The sequence below is a fragment of the Dermacentor albipictus genome, chromosome 1 (assembly GCF_038994185.2).
Source record: "Dermacentor albipictus isolate Rhodes 1998 colony chromosome 1, USDA_Dalb.pri_finalv2, whole genome shotgun sequence".
Taxonomy (NCBI): domain Eukaryota; kingdom Metazoa; phylum Arthropoda; class Arachnida; order Ixodida; family Ixodidae; genus Dermacentor; species Dermacentor albipictus.
Window position 1 is genome coordinate 372,910,756 of NC_091821.1, and position 18,791 is coordinate 372,929,546.

The following is an 18,791-nucleotide window of genomic DNA, read 5'->3' on the forward strand; positions in this document are numbered from 1 at the left end:
GGCCTTTCACACAGACTTAAAAAAGTGGCTGGTTGTTATGAAGTAAAAGTAGTATTTTCGGCAAGAAACAAAATAGGTAGTGTGTGTTCCAAGGTTAAAAAGAAGTTTGAAAGTAAGGGTGATGTACAGAAAGAATGCACTGTTAAACATCCGCGCAAGACCCAATTTGTAGATTGCGCGAAGAACGTTGTTTACCAGATTCCTATGACGTGTGGTCATGTGTACGTAGGGCAGACTGGGAGATGCATTAACACTAGGTTAAGGGAGCACTTGTCTAGCCTTAAAGGTCGCCCTAGTACGCATTTGGCAATGCATTGCCAAGAACATGGTTGCTCCCCTTGTCTTACTAGCACAGACATTTTATACAGGCATAGGAATCAAACCGCTAGGGAAATCGTGGAAGCATACTGGATAGAAAAACAAAAAGATAAATGCATCAGCCATCCTTCTGTTTCATTGTTAGATAAAGAAAATTCGCTTCTTTCATCACATCTTTAACGCATTTTATTGTAAGTGGTTGTTTTCATGCACTTTGCTGTTTTTAGTATGACCAGGTGGCTTTTGTCCACGTCTTTTTTATCACAAGTGTTATATGTAATATTGACGTTGCTCTTTTGACTTGATGGCGCAGATCAGCGGGTATCATATGCGCTGTAGGGCGTTCTGTTGACTAGATCGCGCAGTTCTGTGGGTATTTAAGTAAGTAGTTCTTCAAAAATAAACCAGTTGTTAGAAAGCGCTCGTCCTTGTGTTGCCCCTATTCTTCGTCCCTGTTTGTTTGCGCACAAAAAGTATCAATATGAATATGTTCCAACTAGGCCGACTCGCAGTTAGACTTTCTTGATGTTGAAAAAGTCCACGAGGGAAAGGACGTCTACGAAATAAATAAGGTAGCCATCGGATGCTGTGTCCGTATTGACAAGGCACTTCCTACGCCTGATCGACACGTAAGAACAGTGGTTGGCCATTCGCGATAGCAAACGTATCGTTAGGAAAAAAAAAAAAACGGTCAACCTATGGCAACCAGAGTTCTTCCAAAAGGAGGATCCACTTTCTCAATTTCCCTCCACATAAGTTTCATTGAATAAGCGGAACATAAGACGAAAAATAATTAGAACTTATGTGGAATGGACGTTCCTGAGCATAGGCTCTTCGTTATGTGGAACTTCTTACGTCTGCTGTATGCGCATCACTCTTGATCTCATTCCACGTAGGTGCCACCGGGTAAGTGGGACATATTTGCAAACATATGTTCCACTTACTTAATGGAAGCTACATGGAACAAGAATAAGGCTGTAAAACCGGACAGCCAGTGAAACGCGACTCAGCCCCACAGCCGGCAACCAGGTAGAACTTCGACAGCGACGACGTAGTCTGAGATTCTTATAAAAATAAAGTTCTTTATTTTCCTGCCTATTTCATTCTCCCACAAACATAGCTGCATGCATGTTGAACTTTCGTTGCTTATTTCGCATCGTTAGGTTACGAAAAGGCAGTGCAACTGGACCGAACTTGGACACTTGAAGTGGAAACCGGCTGGCTTTTCTCTTCTTGAAGAAATAAACAATACACGGTTCTCCGAATCGATTGTTTGATGTTTCGCAGCACTCTGAGAACGAGAAACAAAAGGTGAGAGTCGGTGCGTAAAAAAAGAAAACAAAAGCGCTAGAAGTTGTTTCTCGCAGCCGCTGAAATACACGGAGTCACAGAGTCTGTTCAACGCCTCCTCAAAAGTCGGTACTATGGACGAGGCTCTCGTATAAGGCCGCTGAAAGTCGGAAAGGCCGCGCACTTCAGCAGAACGCTTAAGGGGCGCCTTTAGCATGACGAACAGCAGCTGCCCGCAGTGCTTTGAAATACAACGGCGCTATTTTAGGTGCGTGTACCAGTAACTATCTGCATATACACATAACCACACCGAGAGAGAAAAATTTGCATGTGCACATTCTGCCAGTCAGCATTCCAAGTAACCGTTAGCACTGCCTCAGCACCTTCTAAAACTCCAAGAAGGAAACCAGATCCAACCTGGTTAACTTCCTTGCCTTTTCTTCTTTCTCGTTTTTCAGGAATCCAGAAAGAACGCCGTTTCACAATGCTGTTGCCGCTTTGCCACTGTTATACAGCACCATTAAGTCTTCTGGACTTAACTAGATGCGTAATGGGGGCAAGCATACAAAGAAGTAAGCTCCGGCAGACCTGCGTGACGTTGCAGAATCACAAGCTCAAGACCGGCGAAGCGGAGTTCGAGACAGAAAGGCCGTGGTGCCCGAACACTTTTTCCTGCAATGGCGTTTTCGTTATCTTTTCTCTCTCTTTTTTTTGTTGAACTTTTTCGCAGCCCTTTTGCAACCTCCCCACCACTTCTAATCTAAACAGCAGCTACAACGGCAGCGGCATCGCTGAAAGTGAGCTCGTTCACATTTACATGCCCAGAGTAATAGTTAACTTATAAACTTATGATGACGTTTTCAGATACCTTTCCAAAGAGAGCTGCACCGCTATAATGCCATCTGGATTGTTGTGAGCCAACGTAAGCAAGTATACTTATAGGTGCTGGCATATACTCACGCGCAAAAGTTCAGATCGCATATGCTGCCACGCCACCGATGGAAGAGTGTCCAGAGCTTTAGGCCTAAATGTCTAGCCGTTCGCTCACAACCATAAATATAAACATTGAATACACTGCTCGAGGAGCCGTTCTGAAGGCTCCGACGACGTTTTAGGAATTTACAACTTTAAAAACCTTTTTCTCGAATGTTTCTCCTAAAAGCACACTTCATTACTGCGAAGTTTCATCTTGACACGCCAGGTGATTCACAAAGAGCCGACGTTTTAGTTCCCCGTCAAGCACTGAAACGAAGAACTCCGATTAGAAAAAATTGGAGAATGTCCAGCGGTGCCCCCAAACCACCCATAATCCTCAATTTCGATCCTGAATTGACAATTCGACACGTCTATAGTCGGGAAGTGCTTCCCGACCAGAGGACGTCGAATGACTGCCAGGACGAGGCGTTCACTTATCAATTTCATTAAACTACGACAGGCGTTTGACCAACCACTAATACGAACTTGAGATCACTGTGATGAGCCTTTTAACTTAAGGAGCAAAGCTTCCACGTGGAATTCGGAAAGTATAACCCCTTTGGCCACTTCCTTTTGTCGACGGTCAGTTTTCCTGTTCCTGATAGAATATCTTCGTTTTACTTATTTTGCTGCAAAGAACAAAATAGTTCAATGTGCTCCACAGTGCACCTGTATCAGTGAGTGCGTGCGTAAAACTTTATTGGCAACAAGGATCAAAAGATCATTAAGCGGCCAAGAGCCCATAGGCCCTGGCAGCCTCTTCCGTCTTTATTTCCCCTTTCCCTTCCCCTAGTGCAGGGTAGCAAACCGGACGTTTTAAGTCTGGTTAACCTCCCTGCCTTTCTTTCATTTGCATCTCTCTCTCTCTCTCAGCCCACTGGACGACCCGATGTTGGTCTGGGTCCGAGCTGAGCAGAGCAGCCTGAATCTCCCACTGTTGGCATGGTCAATCTTGTCAGCAACAACAACAACAACGGCGGTTTGCCCTACGAGTCCGCCCCTCACTCCCTGTGCAAGGGCGTGACCCAGGACATTTCGATCTTAGACGGCCCGGACGTCATTGACAGCAAGATCGTCAATGAAACGAACCCACTGGCTCTCTCGTCGTCGCCGTTGTTGCTGTCAATGATGTCCGGGCCGTCTAAGATCGAAATGTCCTGGGTCACGCCCTTGCACAGGGAGTGAGGGGCGGACTCGTAGGGCATTGACCTCGTAGTTCCGGCCCCGAACGACGATCTGCCGGACCCTGACATAACGGTCGGAATTCTCACTTCCAGGTCTGCTGGCCATCATAATATTCTACTGGACGCTGATGTGCCGCGCCGCAGGTCTTCGGTGCTGATGCCAGCGGCTGCCAGGTTTGCATCAGCCACCACGGTGGAGCCGGTCTTGACAATATTGAGGCCCCCGAGGGGCCGGAACACGATTTTGACATACTTCTAAGGGAGCTGAGGCATCCGGCCAGCGCGGAGGATCCTAGTCTTGATGCTATTGCCCTTGCTGCGAACTCAGGAGCCTCCTCCACCGAACCCCCCCCCCCCCCCCCCCCCAGGGCGTGCCGCATAATCAAATCGCAGTTTTGGCACGTAAAACCCCATAATTTAATTAAGTATCGTTACATTTAAAAAATGCGAGAGAAGAATTAGAAGCGCAAGGTCTGACCCATAATTCGCATAAGTGTAAAATGCATAACTGAATGTATAACTTGAATAAACCAGATTTTGTGTAACTAGCACACGGAAAACGAAGGCCAAGAGAGAGAGAGAGAGAGAGACGCTGCACACCAAATCATGCGGCACAAGCTCGCCCGACCGAGCTGGAATCAGTCAAACTCGTGCTGAACTTAGCTCTCGCTAGTGTCAGAAATTTACAGAGCGAGGGGTGCCGCTAATCGGCTATGGAATCAGGATCTCTCGACGCCTACACGGTGCGCAGAAGTCAACTCTCAGCAAACGGTGTACATTGCTCATTCTTTATGAGTGTTCCGCTAGCAAAAATAAGTTATATATAACCTCGCATCGATCGCAGTGCCAAGTCCGAACGGCAGTGGCTGTGTCGATAGCCGCGCAAGAAAGGCCTTGCCTCGGTCTATGCAGCGCAGATTTGAAGATCGCCTCACAATGATTTAAATCTTACTAAACGCGTTTTTTTTTGTACTTTCCAATTGAATTATGACGTTTGAAAGCATCGTTTTGACAAGAGCACGTTGTGCTGGACCTTCTGCGCCAGTATACGGAGGGATCATGTTTAAGTTTATTGGAATTTTCGAAAATCTCCTGCGGCAAGTATTTGTTGTCCTTGAGCTGTATTATTCGAAGAGACGACATTACTAGCACGACAAATCGAAACACTAAAGCTTACTACCGAAAATTCGGTAATTAGCTTCTTAAATAATCACTTTACGGAACATTGCAATTTACATATAGTAGCGAGTGAGCTTGCAAGACGTATCCGGATACTCGAAATGAATTCCCAGGATTACATCACTTTCGAGTGATTATTTCCCAATGTGTGCATGAAATAAATGGTCTCTCTAATTACCTTTGTGCTTCAAAGCATAATAGAACGTCTGGATAAGGAAAGCGAGTCGAACAGTGCATTTCACGGCGAATTTGATGGCGCACTTCTCCAAACTGGCGTCCTTCTGGAAATTCATTCCAAGTGGATGCCAAACTTGCCTTGCAAACTCACTGGCTAGAATTTGTAAATTACCATATGTGCCGTAAAATAATTAATCAGGAATTTAATTAATGTGTTTTTATTGATTAGTTGAATATGTGTTTGAATTTCTCGTGCAAGAAATATCCACCACTCTGAATAATCCAGTTCAAGGACTAGAATTATGATATCTGCCACAGGTGATTTTGATTTTTAAATATTACGTAAAACTTAAATTTTACCACTTCATATATACGCAAAAGTGGCCCAGCAGCATCAAGCTAGCAACCGCAAACTGAACTATTGTGATTCCCTCCCTCACTGTGATTCCATCGCTGTGATTCCCTCCCTCGAATTGCGTTCTTCATTACATGGTCAAGAAAAGTAGCAAGGGAGCAGAAATAAATAGGGCACTTAAAATATCTGTTTGAGTTTAAATGCTAGATCTCCATATGACATGAAACGATTCGGCGTCAAGTTTTGCTTCTGCACGGTGCGTCCGCTCAGAAAGCCTCGTCATGCAGCATTTGCACACCGTTTAAAGAAAAAAAAATAAACGCCATGCAAAGAGAGAACGTTAACATACCATCAGCGGTGTTTCTGCGACAATGCGCGAAAAATGACGTGATGGCTGGCCATAGTTCTAAATTATTTCTTTCGCCGTGGCAGAGGCCACGCCAAATACCACTAGCGCTGAGCCAAACTGCTAGGTAGAGTTACTGTATATGCTACCAAAGGTAGCATATGCTACCCTTGGTAGCATATACAGTAACTCTACTGCGAGGCACTCGCACATGGCGGCATACCGAGAAGAGACCACAGCCCTAGGCAATCTTGGCGCACAGTATTTTGCGCGTTCTCACCTGTACAGTGAAAAAATAGTAATAGAAACGACCAGTTCAAATCGCTTTCAAAAACAGCTCTTCGGCGAGCCGCTCCGCGTCGCCGCGACATCAAATTTTCGATATGCTTTCTGATGCGGAACCCGCGCGCCCATTGTTGTGACGTGCCAGGCGGGCCGTCTCGCTGCCAACCCGCAGAGGAAAAAGCTTTTGTGCCAGAGCAAACAAGCAGGACGAACAGCGTACGTCGAATGTTGCGGACACAATGGCAGTAGTTCTCGTTGCTAAGCGAGCGTGAAGACCAAAAAGAAAAAAAAGAATAGCAAGAAAGAGCAAACGTGGTGGAGGACAAATATACGCACCTGACGTTCTCGTGCCGGTGGATGTAAATTTTGTGAAACATGGAGTCCTGCGGCTTTTTCGCGATGTCCGCTTTCATCTCCATCGCAACGTGGCGTGGAAGAACGGAGAGCAAGAGTTGCTCCTGCAAAGAGAGAGCGAAATAGATAAATTATGACGCGAGACAAAAACGTCAAATGGATACGACAGAACAAGATTTGCCTGCTCAGCGATCGAAAGCATTATAGGCTACAGTGTCCATAGATGGCCAGGCTTCTCGAATTGTCATAACAGAGGTAAGAGAGAATACCAAACCGAAATGACATACGATGTTGAGCCATACGGTTGCTGAGACAGACCGTACCTATTTGCCGCTTCGTCACGTTCCGCACGTCAACACTTAAAGAACACAGCTCTGTGGGCCCGGTATTCTCTCGTAGTTTGTACGCTGAATCGGTTGGCGAGAACAGTGCGACAGTCCCCATTTGTCATAGGGAAATGGTACTAGCAAAAGGCGGCTGAGATGCCAAACACCTTTTACGAACCAAAAGCTCCGCCCGTTGAGTCACACTATCGTGGTAGTCTTCAAGATGTAGCACGAGTACGCGAACCAAGAGTTGCGCGATTTGTACCAACAACACCTGAGAGCGTGTCGACATATCGGCATGGCACGCCCGCACGCAGCACAATCACAATGTGCGCACAATGTGCGCGCGCGTTTGTGTGTGTGTGTGTGTGTGTGTGTGTGTGTGTGTGTGTGTGTGTGTGTGTGTGTGTGTGTGTGTGTGTGTGTGTGTGTGTGTGTGTGTGTGTGTGTGTGTGTGTGTGTGTGTGTGTGTTCGTCGGAGTGGTTCTGTGCGACTGAGGCGGAGGACAAAATAGCGGACCCCGATTCCCCCGAAGATGGGCAGAAGATATAGAAATAGTACAGAGCTCCTTATTTGAAATGTACTTTTCCGGCAACCTGTACACTATTAGGAGTACGACGGATGATGTCTGGAGCCGGTTTGTTCCGCGCATATGATGTCTCCTTGCTCAATACGCGATTAAATTATTAGTGCAGGTTCAGTTTAGCGTGCGCAACATCTTTGCGTGCGCAAGCAAGTTGCGTAATAACGATGCGCATGCGTAAAGAGTAACCGCAACGTTAGGCGTTGCGTGCACATTCACGTGCCTCTTAATTGCGTGCGGGCCTTGCCGTTTCTAGTGGAGTGCGCTCCCAACTTAACAAGGAAAACTTAATTAATGCTCCACGAATTAATGAGGAGGGGGCCTGAGTCCAGGCCACCTATATCAGCCCCGTGCCTGCCTGCCAGGTACTCTTGCTTCTGGGGGGTGGTGGCCCTAGTGCAGCCACCCAGGAATGGGAGGGAGGGGGCCTTGGGAGGTGAAATAAGGTAGCGTAGGAGTAGGAAGGTATCCACAGGATATGGCGGGTGTTCGGGCGGTCACCACATTGTGTGATGGAAAGGGGATCTTCTGTGAGACCGCAGAAAAGGCGGATGCTGGCTGAGGTGCTAAGGGCGTCGGGTCTGTTCGTGCCTTGCGGGTGATGGTGCCGTGTCCAAGCCTGATGTGCGAATGCATAGAGAGAATTTGTGGCAGGTTCGCCTGTGTGGCTCGGAGGAAATGTGAGGATATGGGGCTCGTCTATATAGATCCGGCGATGACGGGATCCCGGAGCGCGCTCTTCCGAGATTCCGTTGTCGGCAAGAGCGCCGTAGCGTTTGCAGAGTGGATGGCGTTAGTTTTGACGCTGCGAGTGGTGGGGGTGACTCTTTAATTTTGTGAAGCTTCTACAACGCTGTACAGGATGGCGCTAAGGAGCGCGCTAAATCATGAGAAAAGAAAAAAAAAAGAGAGAGAAGGAAGTTGCACGCGTCGCCACGCATACGGAACATGCAACTAAAAGTGTTCTGACGAGGAAATTACTTGCGCACGAAGTGCCCCTGCGTGCGGCGTACGTACACAGCAGCAACAGATACTAATCTAAACTGTGTCCCGAACTCAGGGCTGGTATATTATAACGATTCTATTCCAGCGCCATTACTTTTCGTGCTTCGTCAGTGGACCGTGCGGCGCTTCGCCCATGCACGTTATCGCAGGGATCGGAGGGCCGTGATTGCTGGCTGATAAGAAATTAATAAAATTGAGCGAAAGGCATCATTAGTGCGAATACCGAATTGTAGGTTACGAATAGAGTGTCCAATTAAGCCAAGAAAGAAAAAAAAAGCCGAATATCGAATCGAATATCGAATAATAAACATTTTCGGATTTTTTCCGAATTTTGGGCTAGAAAATACAGTGCTGCACATGCTCGGATACCTCCTAGCCTTGTAAAACAAGAATGCAGTAAGCTATCGGTAACTTAGGTGCATAAAATCAAGTTATACAGTACGGTCCCTCCTTATTAAAGGGAACACCAAATTAGCATGTCAGCATTGATTACAGCTCAGTTTCATAGTATAAGAAGGTCAAGAATTATATTTTATCAATAGAATTTCTGTTGAATGGATAGAATAGAATTATTCCACCGTGCCCTATTCGATTCGGTCATATTAGCGTATTTGCACACCCCTAGTCATTACATTATGCCGGCCAAGGGGCGCTATAACATAAAGCTATCCCAAACTTTTCTATTCCAATTATGCAATCAACCCTCCGCGATTGGTCAAAAGCTTTTTGGGACCACCCGCACTTAACCTATCTGTCACACGACGTCACGAATACCTTGATAGCTTCACATCTCATATGACGTGTCCACATTGATTATGCATGATTTGATCGAATAAAATAAAAATATAGTTATTTCTGATTCGACCCCTTTTCGCCATTAGCCCTCAGCTATTGGCCAAAGTTTTCAGGCTGCACCCACTTCACCTGCCTGTCACGCGACGTCACAAAACCGCAAGAACTCATCGCGTCAAAGTGACGTGTACGCGATAAAGATGCATTAATATATGCCGAAAAAAACTGAATTTTCTTCTGAATAGCCGTAGGCTGCCTCGTTGCGAAGGGAATAAAAGATGGCTGCCGCCGATCGCTCAGGCACTGGCGACTCGCACCTTCTGGAGAGCATAGGTTTAGTTGCGTATAATAAAACTTTTTGCGTGGCCGTGTAACGTTTTCGAGGCCTTTCGGCACGTTTGCGACCTCGTTCTGCCAACTCTTCTTTGCTGAGGATTCATTTTAGCGTCATTCTTAAGCTTCCTTTGCATTCAGCCCCGATTTTCGACGAGCCACCGAAAGCTAAGTAAGGGAAAGCGGACCAATCGCAAACGCCGGCATCACCCTCTTGATGCGGTTATCGATTTTCAGTGCAGTGGCTCGGCCCCATCGAATTCCTCTCCACTTGAGCGCGTTCCTCGCCTGTTGTCAGCCAATTATAGATAATACAAGCTGTTCTGTGTAAGCAATGTTATTCGTTTTTCAAGCAAACAAAAATGACCTCTCATGAACGAGGAGAGCGTTTGATCGAACTGTTCAGACAACCCTGCGGGTGACCGCCCGATCATCGCATCGGCGGTTACGCAAATTTGACGTCAGGAAATTGGAATAAAAACATATTGGAATAGTTTTACGTTATAGGGCCCCAGGGCCCGTTTTATATAAAGATTATTTTCATTCTTTCTGTAATTTTGGATTGGCTACTGGCTAGCGCGAAGCCACGCCCTCGTTATCGCCACGGTGTATGTCACTCACCCCTAACGATAAGAAATGGAAAGAATCAGATGAGAAGAACACTTACGAAATACGGTTGGAATTCCGCATTCGATCGGCATCGAAATCAACTCCGATGAAGTTTTATTACCATCTTCCTATAGAGCTCGCGCAGCGAATGTGAAAATTGTGCCTGTTTGTAAAGGCTGGCAGTGTGTAGCATAAGAAGGATGGAGCACAACACTTGTTTGTGTCTTAGTTCTTTTGCTTGTGCTCCGAACTTTTTGCGATACAGTTCAGTGCGTGCTTTTTTTTTGCCGGCTGATTAATGTCTCCGTGATACACCATCGGTACGTGATGTAGTGATCGCAGTCTAATAAGCCAATGTCGCCGAAGAGCACACGCTGTCAGAAAACGCGCCACACGGTCGCAGTGCGCTATAAAAGTCTTACAAAGCAGCGAATACTTCTTGAGTGGTATGTGTAACAGCCACAGTAACCTTCGCTCACGTGCAGAGAGCTAAAGCAAACCCTAAGGCACGCAGAACACTTTGCCGCTCTTTCCCATGGTCGGTACAAAAGCGAACGCAGCTGGCGGACTTACAGATGAAGCACACACGTGCACTGGTTGTAACTGAAGTGGTTGTCGATTAATCAGTTAATCGAAAAAGAAGCTGCCAACTGGTTCTCCCTCGCCTTACGGTTTCTAGTCTCCTTGTTAGTACGCTTGGCGGAAGGGTTCAAAATACGGACAAGGACGATAGTTACAGCGAAGCTGCTATCTAAGCAGCGCTCGAAAACGTCTATGTGCGTTTTCACAGGGCCCTGGGAGGACTAGGTTATTCAGCGAGTTTATATTTACAAGAAATGAGAGGCACGTTACGGGTGATGCGCGGATAAATATTGGAGTGGGTTATTATTGGGGCTAAATGAGAATTCGCAAACTCTCGTTTTTTGCCTGCTTAGAGGCGTTAGGTGAAAGCTTACAAAGTTTTGACGGTGCTTTGGGGAAACCAAAGGTGTTAGCGATCCTACATTTGGAGATAATGGGGGTCATATTACAAATGACGCGTACCTAAAATTTGAAGTGTGGAGGTTTGTTAAGAGTTTCAAAATTAAATACTCGTTTTCTAAACGATTACGAAATACTCGTGTTGGGTAATGTGCAGGCAAAGTTTCAAAAGTGGCAGTTAATGATAGGCTTGGGATATTACTTAAGGAAGCTCCCGAAATCGTTATACAGCTGTTATACGCACTATGTTTCTTGGTGTCGCCCCCCCCCCCCCCCCCCAAAAAAAAAACAACAACATGCGTGACACCGAGTTCACTGTTGGTGGAACTGGAGAGTATGTTAAGGGTGATGTGCGGAGAAAGTTTAACATTTCTGCCTTAGCTACGAGCGTCGCAAATAATTACCGAGCAAACGTTCTTTTTTCATATTTTCATGCGTTCCACAAGGCACGTAATAAGTTTCCCCGGTGTCCTCGGTAAACTGAAGGAAGGCACCTTGCTTATATTCGGTGAAAATAAGGGGCATATGTGTTATGTGTAGGCAAAGCTATGTGGGCTGTTTACGGCCCTTGCAGTATTTCATTCACGCGAGCACAACAGAACGTGTGTGCGTGAAAATTTGTGCGGTAAGAAATTGCGTATAATTTATTCAGCTGTTATGGAGGACTAAACTATTCACAAACTCAAATTTCGTAAAAAAAAAGTTAAGAAAGAAAGGGGGGGGCAATTATGCTGAAGTTAAATGTTTCTGAGTTTACAAGACGGCCTTCGCTAAACATTCCTTAAGAAAGTGCTGGAAAGAGTTATATGCGAGCAACATTTTAACGTGTTATTTAATTACAGTCAACGGAAATCCTTAATGCAGCTGATCGAAAGAAACTACTTCGCTGGAAATTGAGCTGTGAATGTGCAAGGTCGCATAACTTTGCTGCCTTTCTTTTCCTCAATGGTAGATGCTTCTTTGGAACCCGTGTGTATTCCTTCTGCAGCGTTGTACTATTATGCAAACGTGGATGGCAGCTTTTCTTTTCTTTTGCATGATGTGCAAAAAAAAAAGAGAAAGCCTAGACCAGTACATGAACGACTGCAAAGCTTACGTAAGGGGCTTAGGCGCCGAATGTTTGGCGCATTATTCATTTTCCTCGATAAACATCATCCGTCCAGGTCCCGTGAAAGTAACGTAATACAATTCCACATGCTCACAAAGCACGACTCGCACTCACCTCCCCTTTGTTTGAGCGCACTGGAAACTAAATTAAATTACAACGTTTCGTAGCGCGAGATTGATCTCGTGTGCCGTGCTCTTGACTGCCCAGAGGGCCAGGAAATGTCCACTTTCCCTATCTCCTTCTCATCCATCTTCTAACACCAAAGACAACCTTTGCTAGACGAGATTTATCAATTTATTAACTTTCTTTATATGCAGATATAATATTTTAAATATGATATTTGAATGCGATTTTGAGTACCGTCGTTGTTCTCCAAGTTATTTCACACTAAATCCTTTCACACCTTTTCCCTACATCACACCGGGTAGTAGTATCGCTCAAAGCGCAACAACGTGAATATGACGACTTGCCCGAAGCCTGTTATTACGAAACCAAGGCTAACAAACGAAAAATCCGTACATCAAATACACTAATAAACTTATAGTTACTAAAACTGCAAACGTGAAGAAAGGGTAGACTGTTACATAGTACACTGCATTGCTTGATTTGCCTGATCTCGCACATCGCGGTAAAATTTGCCGTATTTGTCTCTTTTATAAGGTTTACCATTTTACTACACTTACACGTGACTCTCTTTTATTACCACCGTTGTATATTTCGTCTTGCAACGACCACCGATAGACGAGTTGTGTACCTCACTTGTGGCTCAATATAAGTCTGGCTATATACTTAAGTAGAAGACGGTACTCGTCAGTCGACCAACCCGTGCTTAGGTAGGGAATCATTCGAGTAACTGTAGACAACAACCATGCCACGATGGGCTCCCGAGACCGGGCCACTGGGGACAAATTCTCCATTCATTGCTTTTTAATAACTGATTGTCATTATACAGCCACCTTGGCTAGTAATATGGTAGTCGTCGACCGGCAATTTTGATATTCATACGGCAACCATCAAATGTCGCCAAGCGTTTGTTCTTTAAGGCCTGTTGCAGCGCACGAAATACTTTGCGAACATGGACGCTTAATAACGTAGGCACTAGGATACTATGGATACTATGGATGCGAATCAAGGAGTTTGTAAGAGGTTGACGCCACCGCTAATAATCTCCTGCTTCCTTTGGTATCGTTGGAACACAGTGAGAAAGTGTTCTGCCCATGGGTTTCTTGAAATAGAGAGTGATTTAAACACCAGGGTTGTGCCACCTTCACAAACAAAGTTGACACGGACTATACACTCGTGTACAGCTTTCGCTGGCAGTGAAGGAAAAGCTACAGGGGCAGAGCTTCTACACATGTGTTACTGCCAAGTAGTGTGACAGAGTTTGGCAACACTTTCTGCTTCTATTGCGATAGCAGTGATATGGACACTCCAGGCGAATTCTCGCAGTCGGTGTCGCCGTGGTGTTCCGTATATATTTATCTACAAGTATGATACGTTTTTACCATCGCCGTATACGTAAACTAGATACTATACTATTCAACCGCAAAAGCCAAAAGCTACTGAAACCATGTCCTTCGTTCTTATGGATTTATTCTTCAGATTTTTTTTTTGTGAGTCGTAGCGCGTAAGCAAGAGTCGTGAACACTTTCAACCGTAGCTTACTCTAAATATTTTAACTGTTAAGAAGTGCAAAATACATTTTATATATATATATATATATATATATATATATATGTAGCTACATTAAAGCCACCTTGCTTTTAGGCACTGTTATCACTGGGGCTGCATTTCGTGTTCCTACAAGGTCGCATGCACCATTTCATGCGAGTGTCGGCTATAACAGCTAAGTTGGCATAAGCGGGCTACAGAAAATCAAACTCCTCTACGCGAAAAGCAGGCAAGGAAAGCGTTAAACTAACCTTTCGTCCCCTAAATTGGCATTCCAGGACGGGGCGTCCTGTGATTAAGTTTCTCGTGCAGGCATTACGTCGCTACTTCCTGCTAGAGTTTGACTTTTGGTTCTTGCGGGAAGCAGGAATTAATAAGGCCCTGTCGCATTCGTCAAAGTTGCCCCGCGTGCATTTTTCTCTCACGGTTCAAATATTATTGATAAACAAGTTTTACTCTCTCTCTCTTTCTCAAGACAGGTTGACTAACTTCTTTTTTTTTTTATCAAGAACGCGTGTCTGCGCTCTTATGAAACTTTTTTTTTTCGAGCGCAGTTTTTAGGCGCCAGTTTCTGCGGTGAGAGTCTGCCTTCCTGGTGCAACCGGGCGAACAAGCACAGCTGGAGAGGGAACGAGGCGCGCAGCGGGGGACGAAAAAAGCGGCGAGAGAAAGGAGGCGCGAGGAGGAAAGCGGAGAGGAGGATGCAGCGGAACCATGAGGCCGAAAGCGGAGGAGGGTATGGCGAAAGAGTGAGGAGAAAAGCGCAGTGCGGTGACGCTGTCTACGAGATGGCGCCAGGGTAGCGCGCGTTGTCTGGGAGGTTTCTCGCCGGTAGCCTCTGTGAAGTGCACCCAAGCGTCACCCACGCGCTGGCTCTCGCGATCTCCATATTAGCGAGGCAGTGGCGCCACACTTCGTTCACATTGCAACGTGCTGCGCGAGAGCGATTGTCCACGCCAGCCAATATGTCGCGATTGGATTGGATTGTAAAACTTTATTTGTCCAACAGATGTAGGGAAGGCTTTAAGTCTTTCCACCTAGACGACGGCCAGGAGTCCTTGGACCCTAGCGGCGATTTCGGCCAGTTGGACGGTCTTCAGTTGAACCTCCGGATCGGAGCTGAGTAATAAGGTCTCCCATTGTTCTAAAGACTTTATTCTTCCCTCAGAGGGAGCCTGTGGGCATTCCCACAGAATGTGATTAAGGTTAGCCCTGGCTTTGCATAGCTTACACTGGCTAGAGTACTGACCCGGGTAGTAGAGGCTGCACGACACCGGGCTTGGAAACGAGTTGGTTTGCAGGCGCGAAATGGAAACACGCACAGAGCTGGGGCCCTATAACGTAAAACTATTCCAATATGTTTCTATTCCAATTTCCTGACGTCAAATTTGCGTAAGCACCGACGCAAGCACCGGGTGGTCACTCATAGGGTTGTCTGAACAGACCAATCAAACGCTCTCCTCGTTCATAGGAGGTACCTCTTGTCTGCTTGAAAAACGAATAACATTGCCTACACTGAGCGGCTTGTTGTATCTAATTGGCTGACAAGAGGCGAGGAGAACGCTCAAGTGGAGAGGGATTCACTAGGGCAGAGCCAGTGCACTGAAAACCGATAACCGGATGAAGAGGGTGGTGCCGGCGTTTGCGATTGGTCGGCTTTCCCTTACTTAGCTTGTGGCGGCTGGTCGAAAATCGCGGCGGCATGCAACGGAAGCTTAACAATGAAGCTAAAATTGACCCTCAGCAAAGAAGAGTTGGCAGAATGAGGTAGTAAACGTGTCGAAAGTGCTTAAAAACGTTACACGGTCACGCAAGAAGCTTTATTATACGCAAATACACCCATGCTCTCCGGCAGGTGCGAATAGCCAGCGTCTCAGCGATCGGCGGCAGCTATCTTTTATTCCTTTCGGAACGGGGCAGCCTGCGGCTATTCCGAAAAAAATTCAGTTTTGTTCGGCATATTAATGCATCTTTATCGCGTACACGTCACTTTGACGCGGTGAGTTCGAGCGGTTTTGTGACGTCGCGTGACAGGTAGGTGAAGTGGGTGCAGCCCGAAAACTTTTTACCAATAGCCGAGGGCTAATGGCGAAAAGGGGTCGAATCAGAAATAACTGTTTTTCATTTTTCTGTCAAATCATGCATAATCAGTGTGCACACATCATATCAGATGGGGAGGTATTGCGGTTTTTGTAACGTCACGTGACAGACAGGTGAAATGGGGGGTGGTCGAAAAAAGTTTTTGACCAATCGCGGAGGGCTGATAACAGAATTGGAATAGAAAAGTTTGGAATAGTTTTACGTTATAGCGCCCCTGCGCTCAAATTTCCCATTAGGCAGTATCGTAATCGTCGGTGATTTTTTTTTCATTTATCTATGACATTATAGACGTTTTGTATTTTTTCCTCTATTGTTTTCTTATTTCTGATGTTACACGTAAAAACATGCACAATAGCGTGCTTACGGTTAGCCCAGCTCTCTTGTAAGATTTCTTTCTTTTGACTGATGTTTCATCTACGCCGCCCCAAGAGCTGAGAAAGAAAGAGATATATCCCATGAGCTGAACTCGACTATATGTGTTCATTGTCAAACAAGGCATCGACTTATAGCATCGTGAGGTAACAAGAGTGAGAGAGAGAGAGAGAGAGAGAGAAATGCGTCGCAACGAACTGACCAAACTTAAGAATGGATCGTGGCGAGCAGCGCATGCGCAGTGATGTTGAAGTCGCCGGTGCGTGCACACACACACACACACACACACACAGGCAGTACTGAGCCCGCGATTTCTTTGTCGCGCATTGCAATAGAGAGGCGACGACAATGAGCAAACATAACAGCGGAAATAAAGAAAGGAAAAGGAAGAGAAAGATTTACGCGAGGATGTCTCATACCACGGATGGACGAGCACCGCGAGCTCGAGCTACTGTCCGCCTGTTGTGCAACGTCACCAGAGAAGAGAAAGGGGGCTAACCGGACGCCCTTCATTGATACCATATAGAACCGTGGCGCGAAGAAAAAAAAAACGCTGCAGAGCCTGACGGCATGCTCTTTCTCTTATGAAACGCTCGCCGAAGGCATCGCCTGGCACGGCATCGTTGATAAGCTGGAAATCTACGCGCCGTGATGGTGGCGGCCATAGATTAGTCGCGTCCTCCCCCCCCTCCGCGACAGTGGCCCACAGCTGAGAAAGATTGCATGCGCGCATATATGGAGCGGACACCAATCACTGCAGTGCTGTAGCGCATACGTTATACTAGGTCTCGCAAAAAAGCCGTGCAGTGGACAGAAAGCTGCAAGTGGCATCATCAAGGAAGGTTTCTGAGATTTCTGAGAACTCCCCGAACGAAAAAAGAAAGAAAGAAGGAACGAAAACAGATCTTTGAAGGGGCACCGTTAAAAAAGCTGACGAAGTTTGCGCGGCGCCCGTAATAGTGATAAGGGAAGACAGTTCCTAGATGGTACCTCATGTAACGTTTATATTCTTTATAGTGACGATGTTGATGATGATTTGTTCACATACGAGCATGTATAAAGTTGGTTTGCACTTACCAAAGTAAACAGGTGGCAGCTGGTGGCCCTGTGTGTGCGTCGTATACCTTTTGGCAGCTGTTTATTCGCCAAGCAACATTATCACTTGAAGTGACAGCATCCAGTCAGTGGACGGCAACTATATAGGTGCGTTTCACGCGCGCTGGCCCGACTTAAGCGCGGTCTTTAATTTTCTTGCGATGACGCTGTCCTACGTCGCTCGACTGTCGTGATTGGCGCAGTGCACGGGTTTCCGTCTGCGACCAAAACGTCCATGTTCTCGGTCAGCTTTGCGAGCGCCCACGAGAACCACTCGCTTTGGTGACGCTGTCCGCTTTTCGACAGACAAAGTGTCCGCGGTGTGCGCATGCGCGCGCGCGTTCGGAGACCGTCGTCCGGTCAGTCTGCCTCAGGCGTGCCAGACCACAGACGTAAGAGAGTGAGGGAAAATGTGGGGAAAAAAATAAAGTAAAAAAAAAGGCAATAAGCTAACGGCAGCGGAGCTAAGAAAAGAAACGCAAGAAGCACCCTCTGCGTCGTCCTTGGCCCTATTGGCTTCCTCGTAGGGCTCGTCGCTGTCCGAGGGAGCGAAAGAAATGGACCGGCGAGGCGCCCGTGGAACATCCTCATTGCCCGACATGTCCGCGCTCGATAGGCGCTCGGAGACAATCGCGTGCTGGGTGCTTTCGCAACCACGTTGCTGCGGCAGCTTCAAACATGCAAGCCGTCTCGTATGCGTGGTGACGCACTGACGAAACGCGACGGCCACTGGGGAAAGCGAAGACGACGGCGGGGGAGGAGGATTAAGATAACGGCGGATGTCCATGCCAGCCCGCCGCGTGACCACGCAGCCGTTGAGCAACGTATATACGCTGCTTGCCAGCTCGCGCACACCACGAAAGTAGCACAAATGTCCGCGGTGGCTTATACGTGGCGCGCATATACCCCGCCGCGGCTGGTCTGAAGCGCGAATAATTTACATGCAAAAACGAGCGCTCTTCCATGGCGCTGACCCAAGCTTGCCAGCTTTGGTCGTGATTGATGTTCGACGCTAAGGGCGGTGTATGCGTAGAGTCTCGAGCACGTTCGACAGCTGGTCGCGGATCGATGTTGTACGTATAGGGGGCTCCAGTTTTCAAGAATCACGAATTTTGTTGGCGTTTATTTTGCCCGTCCCGCGTCTCGTACCACGGCAAGGAACTCGCAGGTTGCGCACCATATAGCGCACATGCTCTGCCAAGATTACTTCAATCGTTCTTGAAGAAGCCAAAACGAAAGCGCGCGTTCGAACGCGACCGCATACAGTCAGCGACATCGTGCCGCGCGAAAACGCACAAATCCGTCCAATGATTATACTAATTAAGTAACGAAAAAGTAAAGGTCGTCGGAAG

At 46.7% G+C, this 18,791-nt stretch overlaps 1 protein-coding gene across 4 annotated transcripts in view; it reads right to left on the minus strand.

Moving 5' to 3' along the window:
* LOC135905462 (adenylate cyclase type 5-like) overlaps nucleotides 1-18,791 on the minus strand; it is a 291,632-nt gene that overhangs the window by 67,149 nt on the left and 205,692 nt on the right. For all 4 annotated transcript variants that reach the window (XM_070531894.1, XM_065436412.2, XM_065436414.2 and 1 more), the window contains one exon: nucleotides 6,446-6,567. In XM_070531894.1, the coding sequence (XP_070387995.1) occupies nucleotides 6,446-6,567 (122 nt within the window). The remainder of the gene's footprint in view (nucleotides 1-6,445; nucleotides 6,568-18,791) is intronic.